Here is a 21539-nt window from a genome sequence, read left to right on the forward strand (position 1 = left end):
ATACCTGTACTTTCTTTCTTCATCTTTTTTTTTTTTTTTCTCCTTTTGGTCTGATTTCTCTAACAATCTCTCCTATCTCTTTTCAGACATTGTTGATCTCTACTTCTCCCTACTTCTGCGTTTTGATTAATGATGAACAAAAGAATTTGTGAAAATCAGTAAGCCAAAATACTTGAATATTTTCTTCCTGAAAAAGCAGTTTCAACTTATTGGAAACACTTTGAAAAAATAACAACAACAACAACAACGAAACAAACAAACAAACAAACAAAAAACAATAAAACTAACACACACACACAAAATATCTTGACTGAAAAAAGCAAAAAAAATGATTCCACAAAAAACATTCTGTGGCTGAAGCAAATACAACAAAATTAGTTTCTGACCTTTCCTCATTCCACTCAGTTTCTGCTTTATTTTTCCCACAAGTACAATAACTATCTACACTACTCAGACCATATTCTGACTTCAAAACTCAGTCCTGCCTCTTCCTGTCCACCACTATGTAAGACTGCTTTTTTCCCCCTAAACATTTATCTTTTCTTTTCCTTGTCCTCCTCTTCCAGTTTGGTTCAGAGTTTGCATGTAATACCTAATACAGACAGAAAATGAAACAGATTTGAATCTGTTAGAAATAGGAGAGAGCACAAGCACTTTAAAGTATCACAGGTATGGTCCTCCAGGTGACCTATGGGTCCATCAAGACAGAAGGTAAGAAAGGCTATCAAAAAGGCACTTTTTTCCGTATTGCTTTCATGCAGAAATGGGTTATTAGTACAATCTACATGAACACCAATCTCTCACACAACAAATCAATACATGGTTTAAATTCTCTTACTTCTTTTTTCTCCAAAAAATGCATCCCATATCATCACACCAAACATTAGTATCAGGTTTTCAGAATGTAAAACTTTCAGGAAGTGAAACACAAGATGCATGTATGGGTGCACATGCCTCACTAGCCTTTTGCCTCTGCTGATGAGATGAAATCCAGCTCTTGTGCAAAGCTAAATTAGTTGTGCACACTCTGCTCAGTTAAAAGACTTAGAGATGGAGGCCCATGCTACAAAAAAAAACCTACTGAAAAACCTTGAGTGCTGAAAAATCTTTTAATTCCAAATAATAATCATGTGGCAGGCTGTAGAGGAAAGGCCCTACTGCACAAATAGTACAAATACTTTTCCTTGCTCCATCCCTACAGATCATCAATGACAATGACATTTTTCCCTCTGTCAACTGAATTTAACATCTCAATGTAAACTAAAATAACTTAGAAGCAATCTTTTGCTGCTGTCTCAAGATACAACACCACTTCAGGAATACATACCACCACCTCTCATCTCAAGACAAGCTACGCATGATGTTAATATATAGTAAATAATTCCTTCAGCCAAACTTGTTTTCAGATCTTGTTCAACATTTATTTCCTTCTCTCTGTCCTTTTGGTCTCATTAATAAACTGCATCATAAACATATCACAGGTCCCACAAAAAGCACACAAGAAGACAGTATACCAGACAGTATACCATTTTTTTGACTCGTTTGACTCTGTTTCTCTGTTTTTCCTTTTTTTTTTTTTTTTTTTTTTCCCCACCAGTTAAGAATTTGTGGGAAATGGGTTTGGCCAGCAGGTAAATCTGGTAAATTCTGTCTACTTTTTCCCCCCCATCCTTATGTTGCTACACCAGTGCTTAGCTTTTCACATTTTGATACAGCAGAATACACTATTCCCCATTTCACCACTTGAGTAAATGTTTTATGTATAACTAACAGAAAAATAGGATGCCAATTCCTCTCTCCTTAAGACTATCTTGAGTTGTAATAATGTATTAAGCAAGAATCCAAAGGTGGCTCGCAAAATTCACGTCTGTACAAGGTGATTTTCTGCCAGCAGCTTTTTGAAGCCACATGGGCCGAATCACCTACAATTTCCTTGTCCTTCCTTCATCCCAACCCCGATGACAGGCAAGTATCAGAGGAGGTCATGACAAGCAAAGCTTTGAACTCAGCTATCACAATGCTATTATAACCCCCAAGGTAACAAGCGTGTACCTGCAGCTCTGTTTGGAAGAAGAACTTCTGTGGACACTGCGTGCAGTCATAGATCTTGTCCTCTTGTCCATGGGCTGAGAAAATATGCTGCTGCAACTTGTTTGCTTGGACAAACACTGAAATAATAGACAAACAACGAGCTTTTCATTATTTTGTATTGCAAGTGAAGCATTTTTTATAAACAATATCCCATTAACACTTAGCAATTCCAAGAGGCAAAATTAAGCTGGCATACTCAGATTTCACATTATGCTGTTGCTATAATGGGTACCAACGAGCACTATTTAACTGCGAAGTGTGATCCTTCTTCATTTTAAATGAATTGAAATAGATGTCTGGTTTAAAAAAAAAAAAAAAAAAAAGAAGCAAAAAGAGACCCTAACAGGACAGACAGAGAAGTTTACATTTCAAGATTTAAAAATGCCATTTTCTCTTCAGAATTGTTTCTTCATGCTTACTGCGCTTTGATTGAACACATACAAAACTTATTTCCTAGCAACCAGCAGGTTTGAAAAGCATAGGTGCCAAAGTCCTGTTTACCGTGTTTGCCTAAAGTTAAAGCTAACAAACAGCTCTGTATTTAAATGTGTTAATGCTAAAAATTATATCCCACAGCTACACTGGGGCAATGTCTATAAATGTGAAACAGAACTGCAGGTAAATTCTCTTTGGATACTTTAAGATCAACTCTGCGTACACACTGAATGCAAGGGTTTCAATAATATAAACATGTTCAATTTTAATGACTACAAAACAAGGCCCTAAGACTGTGTAACAGTTTACCTAGGAGACATACTATTAATAATTAAATTGTATATGCCAGAGGCAGTGTTTGGGTTGGCAGCACTGACTTCTGATGGATGCCTGGTGCACTGTGACCTAAAAAAGTTTGCATCTACAATATTAATCTGTATAGGCAGAGAAAGGATTTATTAAAGATGCTGGCATTTGACTTTGACTCCACTCCTAATCATTAAAATTATTCTAATTGCAAGGCAACAAAAAATATCAGAATATTGTTCTTCTGAGTCATACATTTTAATCACATTTCTCATTACCCTGAAAAAAAGGGCTCAGATTCCATTTTCCATATAAAACTTATATTGGGTATTTTTACTTCTTGTTAATATTCTAACAAGACATGCTGAAATAATTTAATGGCATATTGCTAATAAAGCACCATTGTTTATGATTAATGCTTGGTGTCTATTTACCCCATCAGCAAAAAGGAGAAAGTGTTTCACACAGATTGAAATCGACTTATCTCCATACTCTTTAACACATTTTACAAGGCTACTGGCTCAAACATTAAAGGATTACTTTTATCAGGGATCTGGCTCACACGGAGAATTGTCAGTGGGTACTTCTGACAGTTGCAAGTTTTTATATTGCGTTTACAACTCCCCCCACCTTGAAAACCTAAGACCCATGGCATTACGCTACAAAAAGATCACTTCGTAACATGTACAGAAAGACAAGGGGAAAAAAATTAGTAGAACGAGTAATAGATCTAAAAGACAAAAAAATGCCTAACTGAAAGAATTACTGAACACAGATGCCTAACAGTCAAACTGTTCACGGCAGCATTATGCATACTCAGATTTCCTATGATAAACCATGCAGTGGAGATGAACTATGCATTTTTTTAATTTTATAAACTGCAGAAATGTGTGAAGCCTGAAGATAGTGAGGTAATTAGTCATCAACAACCACTGAATCCGAGGGACGAAAAATTCAACTTCCATTTTCCTCTGTAGCACATACTTAGATTTTACTGGGAGGGGAGCTGCCAAACAAAGAGAGGCAAAAGGAAGGTATTAAAGGGTCTATTTGCCTATCAATGAAAATCCTTCACTTCCATTAATGGAGAACAGAAACCTTGAATTGCTTCCAGAATTAGCATGCCATTGATGTGAGAATACCCAAAGTGTGTTTTGTCATGTTTGTGATTATCTTTGATTTTCATCTTGTAAAGCAAAATTGTGCATGTAAGCTACATATTAACGCTTATGTTTTAGGTTATCATTTTATGAAATGTTCTATTATGAATTGCTTAAAAAAAAATGCACAACAACTCTGTAGGCATCCTTTTAATGTGTTTTCATTTCCAACAGCATTTTTCTGCTCCTCATTACGGCCCAAACAATGCAGTGCTTAGCCCTACCGGGTCAAGTTATTTTCTCACTTGGGTTTTACTACCGAACAACACCACTGCTTGGGGAGGATTATTCCACACTTGGACCTGTGTCAGGGGAGAGCAGAACTTGACTTGTGGCAAGACAGCATGGTTTGCTTTCTAAAGCACATTACAAGGGTGTTTCTTCTCACCACAAGCCAACAAACACACACAGAAGTGGGCTTTCTTGCTTGTTCCGAGAATGCTGCTGCGCAGGCTATGTCTAGCAGCCCTTGAGGCCAAATTCTGCTCTGAATTGGATCGTTTTAGATGAAACATCTGTAGCTTTAAAGCACAAATTTATGGGCAGTTTTAGACTTGGCATGTTTAGAACATGAAGGTGATGAACGTGATACCATGGAAGGTAACGGACTCATTTCTGTAATTATAAAAAACTCAAACCTCCAGCTGAAGAGCTTGAAATGCTGTTCTTACAGATGGATGCTTGACCTTCCAAGAAGCTCAGCTTTCTGAACGTTTTCTAATCAATATTACTAATGAGCATAAATGCAATGTTTGCTCCTAAAACTGACCTAAAGCCAACACATGGCACAATTGTAAATGGGAGTTCTGTGCAAACGAGCTAAGGGCAGGAGTGGGACAAGCAGCAATCACCTACCTGTAAAGCACACCGGACATTTGAAGGTGCCCCCCATGCCTTCAAAGCTGTGCTCTATCAGGTGGCACTGAAGTTTGGCAGGAGAGTCGAACGTCTGATTGCAGAGCTTGCATTCGTGGTTCAGTCCTTCATCTGAGGGAGAAATGAAAGGAGAAATAAAATTCACTATAGCCCTTACCAAAGAGCATGTCCAACATGATCTATGAACCGAACAGGCTTTTTGTTTTGCTAAGCTCAGGAAACTGGATGCTCCTCAGCATCCACGGCTGCTAAAGTGTTCGTTTATCTGCAAGCTTTCAGCACGTAGGAAGTTTAACTGGGCATTAAAAGCACAGATTTTTCCAGATACAATTACCACCAGATAGGAATGCAGAGTGTTAGACTTCAGTAGGAAACGAAGAACAGGACCAGAAGCACCCCATGCAAATGAGAACATTTCCAAAAACAGCACATGAGGGATTGAATGTTGCTCACAGGCCACCCCACCTGCCAAGGGTAGGAAATGCCAATGCACACGCATTTACCACTTTGGCTGACAGTGGTGTTTCTAATAATTGGGGTGACAGGGGAAGGTATTTTACACCCTCGTGTCACTACTGCTCCATGATCCCAGTCCTGTGGCCGCTCACGAAACCTTTTACAAGCCACAGGATTTCCCAGCTCCCTTTCCAACAGCCCCAGCTTTTTTTTTTTCTCCTTTATTTGCATTTTTCCCCTCACACCAGCTCCGAAAAGTCCCTGTGTGCTTCCTGACGCAGCTCCCCCATCAATGTCATGTGGCTTTCAAACCCTTCCCATCCCCTGCTGCTTGTTCCTGCGTTTCCTCCCATTGTCCTCCGAAGGCCCCGCGCCTGGCGGCCGGTTCCCTTCCTGAGGGTGCTGCGGGACTCATCCGCTCCACCACGAGGGCGGCCGCGGCTGTGTCCTACTTAGAAACAGTTGCTAGGTAAGAAGTGGCTTCCAGCCCTGCTGCAGAGGCCTCAATTCCCACAGCGCGGCTTAGAAAAGGTCCTTCTGTATGTCACCAGTGTGCTACACCAGCGGCATTGATCTCGCAGGTAAATACTGTATTTGATTACCAACAATCAAACGGGGAGGGAGCGTCAGGCGATCGGCGCCTTTCCACCCCAGTTCTCAGGTGAAAGGAGCCGTACAGGAGAGCACCCTGCCCACCCCAAACACCTACACCTCGTGCTGTCCACCCTTTGCAGTGATTAGGAGCCATAATGGCTAATGCTTGCAGCTGGCAACTGCTGCTGGGTGTGGGGGGAAGCAACTCTTTGTATGGCACCCCAAAATTAAAGGAAGCCTTATGGGATGCTCACCCAGCTGAGCAGGGTCACAAGTCCTCTAGAAATGATCCCTCAAGTTACAGGAAAAACAACAAAGAAGAATTGCCCCAAATCAGGGTGCGGTGAGGGGAAATGGCACAGCTGCTTTGGAAGTTGGTTGAAAAAGGTCCTGGCGATGGCGTGCCCCTGGTTTTGTTACCAACATCACGCACAGGAGGAAGGCTCAGGTCAGTTGTGGCTGTTTCGCCACCACAGCCTCTCTGGGTACGGGGGCAGAGGGTGAGCGGCTGCTGGTGTGTGTTTCACCCAGCCGGTCACACCAGCAGGCAGGCCGTGTGGGCTGGACATATTCTGCGCAGAAGACTCCCCGGGGCAGATCTACAGGGGGATGCATCAGGTAGGTGACACCTTTTATAACCCTCCAGAGATACATTAGCAAACATCTATCAAATATATGCTAACTATTTCCTTAGCAGGGAGCGTGTTTTCGTGGAGTCTCAAGAATTGCCTGGGATTTTGTGGTTTCCACCATCACTTCCAGAGTGCTCTGCTTTTGCTGCTGCTGAGAGAAGGTGACCATGGCCTGTACAAGCAGCGTGAAGGGATGCACGAGGGAAAAGATCTGACACGCACCAGTCTGTACGTCTAAGAAAGACAGTCATATTCTGTGAGGCAGGCGGTACACCACTCGCTCCAAACAGGCAACCCACATCTGTGAGTGAAGCTGAAGAGCAGAGCATACTGAAAAGAGGAGGAAGACCCAACAAACCACACACAAATACCCCTTTCCCCTGAACTTGCACGTCAGTTACGAGGAACATACAGACTGCCACATGTGATCAAATCATGCCTGCTACACTCAGATCTTGCCGTGGCCATTATAAAACAGACTGTTCTGAGGACACTGAAAGCCCCCACAAAAGGATAACTGCGGGGCAGAAAGCTTATAGGGTGAAGTTTCTTCATCAAACTGCTTGTGCTGATACACACAGTCAAAGCAATTAGGACAAAGACAGCTCCATCTCAGGATCTTCCACACGTCAAGGTGAAGATAATCGATGCCAATTCTCAAATCACAGAGTTACTGTTGGCGAAGTGTAAATGAACCACACTAATCATTCTAGAGCATGGGAACACTGAACGGGGACTTCTTCAAACATTCCAGGGGAGAAAGACTTCCTAAAAAGAAACGTTTTTATATGGAGCTACAGAAGACAGAATTGGCTTTTTTTTTTCTCTTTCTTTTACCTTACCTAATGAGGAAAATGTAAGGAAGGCATGCACTCCTGATGCCGAAGCAAAACTAATTTTAGGTAATTTGTACTTGTTCAGGAAGAACTGAACCCCATTAAATGTGACCTTATTGTATTTCCTGTACCACTCAGATCTGAGGTGATCTCCTGGTCACAAACATCAAAACCACTTTGATTATTGCATGTTGCAAATCTGGCTTATGAACAGGGTTTGAAAAATCGCCTCACCCACTCGCCTGGGGCAGATAGGAAACTTCCCCAGGCAAGAGACATCAATTTGTGCAGAATCTAAGCTTTCTCTTAAAAATAAAATGTTTTTAGTCTCCCAGTTCTAAAGACCTCATTTAAAATATGACTACATTTGTACAACTAATAGAATAATTTTTTTTCTAAAGTTTCACTGCTCAGGGCGTTTTAAACCCTTCCCCTTCCCTTCTTTTGCACCCATTTTTGCGCATCACTTGTTGTGCACTTTCTGAGGACAAAGGGTAAGCTTCTAGTCCTTGAATTCAAGAATCTGGTACCAGCAAAATTTAAATTCAAGGGGGACAGAGAAGGTTACAGTATTGGCACAGGAACCAGGAGGGCTGGGGTCCATTCCAGCCTCTGACACTGACTTACTCTTACCACCTTCAGCACGACAACATAGCCCGCGTTTCTCAGAGTACCCATCCCTAAAGAAGAGGTGTTAATTTTTAATTTCTTCTTTAATTGGCTGACCTAATTAGTATCCCTTAAGACTTTTAATACAAGTGGGACAGAGGAGATGGGGAAGAGCACAGGACTAGCTACTGTACGCTGAAGACTTCCAGAATCACTGCGATCTGCCTACAAAAAGGTTTAAGGAGCACAACGGTCTGCTTGTTTGGGTCACAGAGCACTGCAGAAGGACAGGGAATAAGGCTTTGTCCCTGCTCTGCTCTCCACAGAGAATTTAAAAGCACTGCCTGCAGTTTATCTCCTACTGGCATGAAAGATCCAGGGTGTGGCAGCTCCTACAAAGGTGCCAGATGTGGAAAGAGGAAGCAAAAGGCTCTGTTTACATGCTGGCCCTTGTCTCACTCTTCATGTTTAGCAAACAATTTGATGGGGTGCTGTGAAAGTGCAAAATATGATACCATTAATAAATTAAAGGCTGGTGAAACGTCACATTTTCAGTTTCCATTTGGGAGAAATGTGAAAGGGAAAGGAGAGTCAGTCCAAGAGGCTCTCCTTCCCTGCAGTACAGAGCTACCGCTCTTTGCTGTTACATGGGGAGGGGGGGAAAGAAAAAAAAAAAGAAAAAAAAGAAAAAAAAGAAAAAAAAAGTGCTGAACAGCTTTAAAAAATTCAATCAAAATAATCTGCTCTTTGGAAAGGTGGCGGCTGACAGTAATTGGAAAATACTGTCTGACTCATTTATTAAAGTGAGATTCAGAGTCAATTGATTTAATAACCATTAGAATATTCTATTAAGGATATAATAGGTTGGCACAGCCCTATTTTTTATTAAGAGTTATAGGTAAGAAATAAGCAACGCTATGGAATTCTGGACAACTACTGTATGGATTAGACTAAAAATATGGTTTGCAAAATAGGTATAAAAGTACCAACTATCAGATGGAGGAATAGGAAAGTACATTACAGTACAAATGAGTTAGCTGGATGATGAAAAAGAAATGAACCTTTAACATAAAGCTTGCACTTTTCCAAATCTAACAAAAAACTATGTGCTGCATTCCCCGATGTGGTACATCGTAAAACAAGTCAGCACGTCCTTCACATTATGGATCCAACAGCTCCATAAGGAAGACAAGAACAAAGTATCACAGCACAGAGCTGCTGCTTACTGTTGCCCTTACATGGTTAGGATATGAGTTTGGACTTGGTGAAGACCTAGCAACATGGATGAGGATGGTTTACTCACTGCTGGTAGCTAAATTAGCTTGATGCAGGCAGAATTTCTGTATAAGTAAATTACTTTCCATTTGTAATCTTTACTCAGATAATGGGAAAATGTAAACATGAATCAATTCTAAATAAATGCATTCAGTATTCATATAAATGTTTAATATTTACACAAATATTAAACGTTTCAATGGGGGTAGGTAGATTTTAATTGAGGTGCAGCCCATTACCTCAGCAACTAACTTGATAACCAGCTATAAAAGCAAACAAAACCAGTGTTCGTGCCGAGCATATACTCACAATTGGGGATCCTCTGTCTTTTCAGAGGGTACCCCGGGTATGTAGTTATTGTGTTCTTCATAGGGCAGGCGAACCCCTCCTGCACCCCCACTTCAGGTACTGTTTTGGATGACCTGGCCCCATTTTTGCTACCAACAAAAGGCTCAACTCATTCATTTAATGGAAGACCCTGACATTTCAATACACACTTCTAACAAGTGAAACCCTTTAACCAGCCTCTAGACTGTGTGTCCCATGTTTATGCTTCTTGCTCTTCAATAAAAACAAAACTAGAGCAGCTACAAGCAAATGTTCACTGGCTGACTTACATGCAGCTGTTAAGTCAGTAACCACTGGGGGCCCTCTTATATTGTCTGATCAACACTACAGCCATTACTGAGTACCAATTTGTAACAGTTTATAAGTAACTCTTTCTCTTATTCACCCTCGAGATTGTCCAGAAGGGTCCTTCTGCCTTTTACTCTGAATAAATCTGTAGGCAAAGGTCCAAGGATGATGATGTCCTCCTGGTAAATCATCATGAGGCTGGGTCCATACTTAAAAGCATTTGCTAAGAAGTAGTGTAAACCCTGCCCTCCACATCCAACACAGGAATGAAATGGCCTGCAGTCCCTGTATTTTTTCAGGTCTGAAGCATGCATAGCTCTCACGTTCCATGTGTTTGTATTTTTTTTTACCAAGCAAACCATGCCCCTAAACCAATTTCTCCTTCTTCACACTGCTTTCGCTCTTCCCCGAGTTAATTTTGCAGCACACATTTATAAGCCAGAGATCTGAGGAGTAACGAAGGAACGCCATGGATGACAGCTAACCCCTTGGCTACAACATCTCATGCTGAAAACCAGGGAAGGACAAAACACACCATACAACGCTGTAATTTGCAGAGTATACAGCCATCCCTGCTTCCTCCTTTACAGCGCTGAATTCGTTTGTGTCTTTGTAATTCTGCTGGCCATACGCATCGGCATCTCCGTGTCACCAGAGACAACCTCGTTCCCAGCAGAAACTCGGTCTCGGGTCTCAGTACGGCGAGTGAGTGAGTGACAAGTCTCTTCACCTGCTAAGGAAAGCGCAACACTTCTTCAAAGGCTTGGAGCTGCAATGAAACAGCGCCTCAAGTCTCTAGCACCGCGTTCATAATTTCTCCCTGATTGTAATAGTGCTTCTGTCATTTTCAATTTCTCAAACACGATCACAACTTGCCCCCCCATGAAAAACACTATCCACCATGGTGTTAATTTTGGAAGCTGACATGAAAAGCATGGGAATATAGTGATAAAGAAGTAGATGTACTCAAGGCAAAACACACAGCTGGAATCTGCAGCAGGAAGAAGCCAACAGCTGGAATTTACAGGCGTGAGACCAACCCATCATGGAAAAACAGGGGTTTCAAGTTCCTAACAGTTGTATCCTGTTGGGACAGGACGGAGGGTTGGATGGAAAGACAGAAGTACAACTGTGTTTCTCCTGCAGTGCTCAGGGCAGGTGTTTGGTGGGCTGGGGGGAAGGAAATGCCTTCCTCACCCTCTCTTCACTTGTAGCCTACCTACAGTTCACTGCTGTGCCACACTCCTGCTGGCGCGGGCAGGTCGGTCCAGTGCTCTGTGTTTACTCCTAATACCACTTTCAACTGAAAACATGACTTTAGCTAGAGACCATGCAACTGGGAAACTCAATACACTAGGTTGCAACCTGAGCAATGCCTCCCTCCTTGCTTTATTTCATGTAGAAATGATTTTTGGGCAAGGCTCTGCCCATGCCTGAGGAAGGAGGTGGATGAGATGCTAGGAACAATCCTAAACCCCAGAGTTAACACCAACAATGTTAGCCTCCCCAAGGGAAAGTCAAGACCAGGCCACAACTCTGTCTCTACCTAGGCATACTGGCTACTTAAATTGTGCCAGAATTAGAAGGAAGAGGATGGTGAGGCTGGGCCATGCAGGCTCCCAACAGCAGCAGGTACGAAACCTTAGTCTACATGTAGGGAATAAATATGACAGCCTTCTGCAGAGCATTGCTACTGCTACAGCTACAGCAAAGGGTGCTGATTGATGGAGTGACAAAGAGCTGGGATCCACCTCCTCAATTAAAGCAAAAGTTCATCTCTCCAGGGCCAGATTTTGAAATTAGATCTGCTTAAGGGAAAGGCAGTCTACTGCATCTTTCATTCCACTGTATTTTTGTCTGAAGCAAGGGATGCATTTCACTTCACCAACTGTTCACTTTTTTGCTTGGTTGCACTCACTTTGGCTGCTTGTAAGTGAACTCTTCTTACCACATGTGCCTTGTATGTTCCATTAAAACCACGAATTATCTAGCTATGGTGAGGCTGGATTAAAATATATGAACGGCAACTGGCAGGGACTATTTCTTAATAACTGTCATGTTTTCAGCTCAAGTGAGAATGATTTAAATGCAACAAATGCCTTCTCCATCAAAGAACAGGATTTTCTGGGCAACTGACTACCAAGAGAGAGTTCAGGAATTCAGCGACAGGGCTATCACCGACTGATGAGACATGCATAATTTGCTACTCCTTGTCTGTAACTGCACCAGGAAAAGGCATTAAAATTTGTACAAAGAAGAAGAAGAAGAAAAAAAAAAGTCGGTGTTGCATCACGTAGCTATACACATTACAAGGTTACACTCTATCATTGCAATAAAATCCCATGTGATAGAGCTTATTTTGGAAACAATTTTACCATGGGATATAAAAAGGAATTTAAACTGGCAGGAATAAGCTGAGTGGTATGAGATATTTGTAGACAGATGATCCAGCTCAACGTTTACCTTTTCAAAAAGCACTCAGTAAGCAATGATTAAAAACTTGGAGACCGATCCTTCAAATACTGGCATGACCAGCCCAGGGGAACAGGCCTCTTGTTGCACTAGGCTCTCATCTAGACTTTTTGTGGGACTAAATTCTGCCGAAATGCACAAGGTCAAGCCCTCCATCCTTATGCTGCACACTGAGATACGGATTATTATCTGCATATTACAGATAAAGGAACTAAACCCCAGAGCTAACAAATGTCTGTTTCTCCACCCCATTCAGAGCATGACAACTCTCACATTCAGCTGGACGAAGAATCAGGCCCTGCTTCATCTGCCTATCGTTACACACACAGTGTCAGAATTAAAATGGACTGAGTTTTCTTTGTTCTTTTCCAAGAGGGAAGTGCCTATTTCTTCCCAACAAGGAAGTTTTTTGGACCAAATCTTCTCTAGTAAAGTAAAATTACAATTTGAATGGCTCAGAGATTGCTTGGGTAAAGTAGTTATTAACACTTTAATCAAACTGTAGGGGGAAAAACAAATAAAAATGTCACATTCATATTCAGAAGAATTAAGAACAGTAAAATATAAGTAAAACCTTTTGGCTTTTTCAGCATTGTTAATTCCATTTAAATATTTTTGTTCACTGTGTAGGGTACAGTTTCTTTTTCTTGTTCTTGCTTTCTGGTTGGAAAACCAGCTTTCTCTGTTATTAGCTGTTCAATACCTACTACAGGCCCACCCATCTGAGACTTCTGAGACTACTGTGCAAAGAAAACACAAGTTGTTAAATAGGAGAGGATATTTCATGTTGCATAAACTAAATGTAACCTATTCTAACGTTAGGGATACCAGGAAAGCATCTCCTGCATGGAGACAACCTAAGCGTCAATATTAATTCTACACCATGGTGGACCAGAAGAAAAAATTATGTTTTGTACACAACTCCACAACTCTCATGAGATATTTCTCTTTTTCTGACTATACAGAAAGGGTCAGGACTGCCTTTTTTTTTTTTTTTTTTTTGGTGGAGCCTTATCAGGAAGATGAAGTCTCTAAATGCTGAAATGCTGTTTATCCTACCTACAAAGGATTGCCTGCTTACTCCTAAAAGGGGGGGGGGGGGAGGGGGGGGAGGGGAGAGGTAAAATGGAAAAAAAAGAACAGGGCTTTCCTGTATTATTGGATATTTTGACTTGTTAGTATGAAGAAATATCAATGCTTCCTTGTATTTCTTTAACATATTAGCTACTATTGATAATTTTTTCTCCAAATGTCGTTATATGAGTCACAAATTATTTGGCATCTTCTTACATTGTTAAGGAACACTTCAAAATGAATGGCAGTTGCTGGGGTATTGATCCACTTTTTAAATTCATTTAGGGGTGTATCAACGCCCTGGTTTCTTTTCTCTCAACCTTCATCTCCCCCCCCACCAGCCCCTTCTTCAGCCCTCAGAAAAAACAGTGAGGAAGAAGCGGTTCACGCTGTTAAGGCCCGCAGGTCTATGCTGATAACTGGGCATTTAATTAGATTCTTTTCACCCCAGCAAACTGCTTTGCCAGTTAGGGCAGATCTCCTCGTACAGAAATGTATGAAATTGATAAAGCTCCATTTAATAGAAAATATTATTTTTATTGCTCGTCTGACTTATTTTGCTGTCTTATTTAGGAAAGCATGAGAGAAAAAGCTCGATTTTAATTTGCACTAACCTTTCCCTATCTCTCTGTTTGATCCTGCTCTAACACAAGCAAGCAGCTTTGGGCTCACATATCAAAAAAGGACCAGACTTCATTTGAAACCTACTCCACTCTCCTTCCCACTATCTCTGCTGGTACTACGACTTCATATGGAGCTGAACAAACAGCTGTTGGGATTTCAGTACTAACAGTCCTTTGGTTTGTGGCTAAGAGAATAATGAGGGGCAATTACTTATTTTTCTTCTGTTTGTTATATGCAGTAACATGTTTGTGTTTGTGTTTTTGTTTTTCTAATTCTACATGCCCCTTGTACAGGAATATTATGACTCCTCACCAAACAATTCCCCACTGAAGCAAAGATGCCATTTTCCGCTATTGTAGCAATTGAGGAGTTCACTCTCCAGTGAACTTTCAGGTAGCAGGATGAAAAAGTTGTGAACATGAAATAATAAGAGAAAAAAAGGAAAAACAACAAAGCAGAGGAAACAGAAAAATTGGCTGAAAAGAGATGTATGATTGACAGGCAACGATGAGTAAGAAGCAAGAAAGGAAAGAATTGTTAGAGGGGGCTGGTTGGGGAAGGAAAAGAGACATAGAAGCATCAACAAGAAAGGAAAGGAGTAGACTGCAAAGGAAAGTTGATGGAGGAGTGGAGGTGGAGAGGAGAAGCAGGACAAGAGCACAAAACCTAGTTGGAGGGGAAGAGGCAAAAAAAAATCTTGATTTAACGCTCATTTAGATTTCACTGAAAAAATGCAAAGCATTCATTTCCAGACAGAGCTTGGGTAATTTAGTGCAGCTCCAATGGCAATAATGATAGATGTATTTCTGCAGCCAACTGTCTCAAGCCAACAATGTTACTACTATATAATTAATAACAATAAGCAATTAAAAAGAACAGCAGGTTACAACTATAAGGCATCAAAGCATATTACCAAAGGAAAAAAAAATACAGCACTATTTTGAGAAAAATAAATGTATAGGCTGTCAGGTCAGCATATATCCTCTCTAGATAAAACTTACAGAGCTGGAGAAAAATGTAGCATGACATTAAATGACTATGAGGTGATTAACATCACTGAAAAAACAAAAAAACACTTGTAAGACTCTGAGGAAATCTGAAATGCGATATGAAAAACATGACTGTAACAGCAAGAGAGAGTTGGCTGACCACTATATGGCATTATCCTCTTACTAAGACATACTCTAATAAATAACTTACAAGACTGCATTTGTTGGCTGAAATAGTCTCCAAAAGACCCACTGCATTTTTATTGTGCGGGGTGGTATGCATGTGCTGGTTCATTTCAATGAGAAGAGGTAGGGGGGAAAACAAATAGTGGGAGGAGGGTTCAGATCATGCTTAGGAGGAGTGGGGAAGAGGGGGTCAAAAGACAGGGGGTTTCACTTGGGTTTCTTCCAAGCTGGTGGCCAACATCCTCCTCCTCCTTTCCCTGGGGCGCTGGGGCAGGAGCCAAGCAGCCCCTCTCCTGCTCTTTCACCTCTCCCTGAAATGCATCGCTTGACACCATTCTCTTTGGCCGGCTGCTGCCACCTCAGCTCCTTGCAGCCATGCTCAGTAAAAGGCCACAGCCCAGCAGGTGACATGACGGAGACTTGGCCCCGTGCTCGTCTCCCGGCCCTGGCGGGTGCCTGCAGCCCCATGCCCGCCCGCGCCCCAGCCGGCCTGTGCTGGCTGCGGGGCCTGCTCGCCGAGCCATGCCCAGCTCCTCAGCCAAGTGCCTTGCACAGCACTTCCTCTCCTCCTGCCAGCAGAAATCGCTCCTCGGTTGGCGTGAGCCCTTCCGCAGGGGACATGCTGGGCAGTGGCAGGGCTCCACAGCACCGCAAGGGCCGGCTTTGGGCTCCGGCCATCTCTGAGCTGGGGCAGGAGGTGCGCGCAGGACAGCACAGGCCACCCACCCGCTGCACGGCAGTCACACATCTCAGAGAAATCCCCTTTTGAGACAGTGAAAGACTGGAGCTGAGACATAATCCCCACTCAATTATGCCTGCAAACCATTAAGATTCACAGGAGAACTGTGCTTCCCCGCCTGAGGAACTGCAAGTCTCCTCCACGCAATCTGAAGCTGACCCAGTCAAGCCTTGCGATGCTGTGGATGCACACACAAGGGGTCTAACAATCTGCTCAAACCACATTTGTTAATGCCACAGGCTGCAAAATCATGTGAATGGGTACAAAATCATGAGATTTCACCAAGTGTAAGCATCAAGTTCTGGCTTGTGCATTCAAGGTGGGGCAGTTATCCCTCAGAGGGTTTCTCTGTTAACAACAAAACCAAGTGTTTGATTTTTTTTTTTTTTTTAATGAAGCCTGAGATTTTGATGCAATAGTGTCATTTCAGGGGCTCAGGTTGAAAAAGAAGCACTGAACATTGTGAGACTTGTGATCAAATTGTGAAACTGTGAAACCTAATTTACCCAAATGAAATGGGGGACACAAAATTAATTCAGATAAATGAGGATTTTGAATGAGCAAGGGACTATTTAGTGCTTTTAATATACATCATGGGACACAACCTCATTACAGATCAGGAGTGTTGTGCTGTGAGTTTGTGTCAGAGTGGAAGTGTCACTGACACAACAAATAAACCCAAAAATATCCAACTCCCTGATCGCTTATTTTGTGTTTCCATACGCATGCTACACGAGCCTGAAGAATAATTAACACTGCTGAGAAGAAGCAGCAACAGTGGATGAGTCTCACTACAGCAGACCTCTCATCAGAGCAGAAATACAAATGTACTAGTTATCGTAACTGTGTTATGTTAAGTAGACCTTTGCCCCACATTATTGTAAGTTAGAGGAGGGAAAGGGGAAAAGGAAGATGATATCAGCATTCTTGATGATTTTTTATTTATCCACACACAGTAGTGACACAATTGAAGAATAAGCGGAAGAATGGAAGGAGACACAAGAAGTACTTGTGGACCTAGGTTTTTTCATGTTTAATCAGGGAAAAGAAGGCTGCCAGTGAAGACAGTGAAGACAGCCATTCTCTTTGCAGAGCAATCTCAGACATCATTGCAAAAAAAAAAAAAAGTTAGAGTATTTATTTCTACAGCTATCACGTGGAGTTACAAAGGTTCTGTGGCCATTTTTGCTGTGGGGCAATTTTTTAATCTCTTAACTTTATGACAATTTGCCCAAGATGTGAACAAGTTCACTTGTTGAATTGAAATACCATATAACCTGACATAAGCAAGGCCCAGCTCCACAGGATCTTATTTTCATCATCAACCTGTTGATATTAAAAACAAAAAGTATTTCTTAACGGAATTGTACAAGATGTACATTTAGCTTGTCTGCTACTTTTGTTTTGAAAGCCTGAGAGCCATTGTTCTGAACCCCTGACACTGTTTAAGACCAAGTGCCTTGGTTTATGCGCTTACTGATGGTGCCAGTCACATTATGCTTACTTGTCAGTCTTCCTCCAAACAGAGTGGTGGAAACAAGCATCCAAGGTGCAAAGATGTAAAGTATCTAGAATATGTCCCCCAGCCCCTTCAATTGCATCCTTCACCTCACTTAAGCAACTTTTAATTTATGAAACCCGGAGGTGAGTGGAGGGATTTAACAGTAGGCAGGATTTGAACAGCAGAAAGTGAGGTCAAAGAGGAGCATTACCCCTCTAGTCAGATCTGGAAAAACTGGGGCATTTCTGAAGTCAAAAAAAGAAAGAAAGAAAGAAAAAAAAAAAGATGGTGAGAAGAGTGAGGGCAAACTCACTTGCTCTGCTGTGTATAGCTCAGACCGCTGTTAGATTCGGCAATGCACTTTGCTGAGAGTGAAGCATGCAGATTTTGATCCTGTAATACTCTTATACGTAAGTAGCATATTTTGTTGGTGTTCAGTTTGGTTTGATTGCTAGACTTCATATGTGAAATGGCAGAGGAGAAGAAGAGAAAATGCTGAGTTAAATCCTTGAAAATTATACAGCAGAAAAGGTGGGCAGCTTCTGTAGTACACCTGAGTACTAGAAGCCAAAGATCAGACCTGAAAATAATAGCTGACAAAGAAAACCTGCAGAGCAGCAAACAAACTGAGGTGGGACAAACAGATCTGAGAGCCATATTTGCAGCCTAGCTACCAACCCCTTTCTCTTTCCAATATGTATGCAACTGACATAGCTTTCCTCTCCCCAAAAAGCAAAATAACAAAAACCCGGCTCTAAAAGGAAGAAAGTAACTTGAAAGTGACCTACAGCAAACAGAAACTTGGCCGAAACACTGAAACACCAGCATTACTAAGAAAACAAACCATGACGAAAATCTCAGTAAAAAGTGGTAACAGCAGGAAAATTCCAAATTAAAGTTGTTGCTTTGCCCTTAATTCACTGTGTCGGTGTGATATTACATCAGGTACAGTACATTATCTTTGAATCATATGTTCTGTGCCATGTGCCCACATCTGTCACAACACGGTAGGTCAAAAATACCTGCAAAATAGCAGGTATCTTTCACCTTGAATTCCATGAAAGATCCACATAGAAGAAATGCACGTTGCATTGCCAAGGTTTGCAGTGATGTTTCTTCCCAGCAGAGCAAAACAAATCAATGCCAGAAGCTACGAGTTTGCCTACAGTCCTGTTTGCATTTATGTTAGAGAAACAGAAGCAAGACAGAAAACACTGCAAATATAATGGTTTCAAGCAAGAGGGAAATATAATATGATGCAACTCTTACAAGGTTTGTGTGATAAGTAACAAACATCACTTCTCAGGACTTCCTGATCATTTTATGTCTTATAATAAAGATTAAGCAGATGGGAGTCAACTGATTTCTGCAGAGTGAACACCAGTGGACTGTATGGTCTTTCCTGTTGGATAACTTATGCTACACATTTTGCAATGTATTTTTTTAGGATACAACATGAATGATACATTTAAAGGCAGCGTTATTACTCAACCCTAGTGGCTGCCAATGGAAGTTGGGTGTCCACGTCCTTTTTCACACCTATAAAAAACCCAGCTCTCTGCTGTGGAACTGCTTGGAGTGCAACTGAACTCCCTTTCTGCCCCCTCCAGCCCACCACTCATGCATGCTGTTCCCCTAAGTCCCCGCATTGCTTTCACCCTAATATAAATAAAAAGTGAGATCTGCTTCACTACATTTGCTTGCATTAATTGATGTTAAAAAAGTCTGTTAAAAATAAAGCCCAGCAGTGACATTTTTCTTTGCTAAAACACGATAGCAGCACATTACAAACATTACAAAAAGGCCCCCTGGTAGGATTGTGAAGTTCCACTCCGGTAGTAAAATGCATCTACTGTACGTTCCCTGATTTATTTATTTATTTATTTATTTAGATGCGGGATGTGTCACAAATAGGTGGTGCAGCAGCTGTGTTGCAATACTGACTGGGAGAACTGGATGGGCACCCTGTATTTTTAGCACTCAGTCAAATATAAGCTATCCTGTTTACCCATGGCAATGACGCTCGCAGCAGTTCAGTCCCAGTTTGACATTTTCCCTATGGTTGCACTTCTGCTTCTGCACAAGTTGGGTGGTTCTGAAGGACTCGAAGCTTTGTGCCCAGAGGTCCTTTTGACATTTGAGAACAATACGTTCATCAGCCTGCCGGTCTCCTGAGATACACCCAGAGCATTAGGAAAACTAAAGAAGCACACAACTCGGCTCACACACCCATTCTCCAAGAGATCTCTCCCTGTGCTGGCTGACAGAAAGGTTTCTGGGAAAACAATTCCAACCCAAGTAGGAGGCTGCATTGCCTTCAGGGAAGGTGAGTGCAGATGCTAAAATAGGCCTGGCAGGGTTGCAAAACTGGGGGTAAAGAGAAACAAAAGGGTCAGTTGTTTTCATGTCCCTCCCCAGGATAAAAATAGCCTCTCCTTACTTAGGGCTCCGTAAGATGCCCTGAGTATCTGCGGAATTGGGTCCCAAATCCTGCTGCTTGTATAAGCTTAGTCAAATCCTAAATCCCCAGTCACTTGAATTATCTTAAAAATTTATTTTTCTAGACCATCTGAAGATGTCTGAGAGAGTGGAAAAGATGCGGGCAGATAAGTGGTTCTGTGGCTGTATCCTGTAAGGGTTTGAAGGAATAAGAAGAGCTGCAGAACACATTCCCGTTTGTCTTTGTAATCTGTTCCTGGCATTTGCACCATGTGCCAGCAGGGTGGCCCCATCCCAGAGAACCTCTCTGTATGGGGAGAAGCAGCCAGAAAAGAGTGGGATGGGGAACACCTCACGCCGCACACATATTTGTAGCTTTTTTCTCAAACTAATAATCATGCCAGGCAAACATGGCAGAACTTAGATTTTGAAGAGGGCACAAAGCTGGACAAGGTAGAGCCGTGCAGGGTGCTGATAGTATTTCTTGAGAGCACAATAGCCCTGTGACAACAGATAACAGGACATTGCCTGTGACTCCAAAATAGGTGTTCAGAGCTGTGAGCACTGGGAAAGCACAGAGGTGTGGGTACAGCAGTCTCAACAAGGGAGCACCGGCAGAGTTGCATAGAAAACTTTGAAAGTGATCACAAGAAGCTTATACCTGATAAAGATGTAAGAGTAACACAAACAACTAAGTAAACTGCATAAATCAGTATCCAAAAACTGAGCTTGGTGGCTGCATTTGCGTAGTCTGATGAAGAGCAGCATGGTTAAAGTGAAATATAACTTGGCTTCTAATAAGAGAACTGGCTGTAGAGGTGGAAAGAAATGGAGAGATCTTTGAGACGACGAGAAGGAAAAAGCTGTGGGATTTGGAGATGGGAAAGGGTGGATTAACAGAGCAAAAGGGAGTCAAAATAACAGTGGAAAAATGCTCAGAGAACATTACTGTCAGGTGTCTGCTAGTTATATATCTCTTCTAATGCCAGGATTTCCTTATGCTCTAACTAAACACACGTATTATTTCTATCTTGGCAGCTCCTAACTGAAAGAGAAGAATAAATACTTTCTGCTCTTCTGCAGGACTTAGCAGTCAAGCAACAAATGAATTGCACTGGAGAAAGAGAAGGAGGAAGAGCAGCAATATGTATACATGTGTATCAACAAAAGATGCATTTCAACCTGTATATAGAAATGATGCTTGAACTGCTACTTAAGCAGGATTACCCCTTAAATCTTAAATTACTCCTTAAAGCATTGCTAAAGCAGGTGTTGAATATATGAACTTGAATGAGAAGATGTGGGCATTTTTCCCCCGTCCCAAGCCTAATGTGGCTGCACAGGAGAAGAGGGAAATACCTTTCTCAAAGGAGACTGCAGTCTGCTTGGCTGCTGCCTTTACCAGCAAAAACTCACCAGCAAAGTAACTGCAGCTGCAGCTACCTACAATTAGGTGCTTAGTAATGTGTTAACAGGTAGCTATGCAAGCAAAAAAAGAAATCCAGTGAAGCCAAGCTGAACTTTGATCCTCAACCTCTCTTTTACAAAGCGGCACCAAGGGACTTTTTTTCTTTCACACTGATACTATCACAACAATTAGTGCTTTTGA

General features: G+C 41.8%; 1 protein-coding gene across 13 annotated transcripts in view; it reads right to left on the bottom strand.

Annotated features, from left to right (window-relative positions):
* The window catches only part of ZNF521 (zinc finger protein 521), a 231720-nt gene that overhangs the window by 26298 nt on the left and 183883 nt on the right, over positions 1-21539 (bottom strand). For all 13 annotated transcript variants that reach the window (XM_080581128.1, XM_080581127.1, XM_080581126.1 and 10 more), the window contains 2 exons: positions 4848-4979; positions 2053-2168 (listed from right to left, as the gene is read on the bottom strand). In XM_080581128.1, the coding sequence (XP_080437254.1) occupies positions 2053-2168; positions 4848-4979 (248 nt within the window). The remainder of the gene's footprint in view (positions 1-2052; positions 2169-4847; positions 4980-21539) is intronic.

Source organism: Anser brachyrhynchus, assembly GCF_964034855.1.
Source record: "Anser brachyrhynchus genome assembly, chromosome: 2".
Classification (NCBI taxonomy): domain Eukaryota; kingdom Metazoa; phylum Chordata; class Aves; order Anseriformes; family Anatidae; genus Anser; species Anser brachyrhynchus.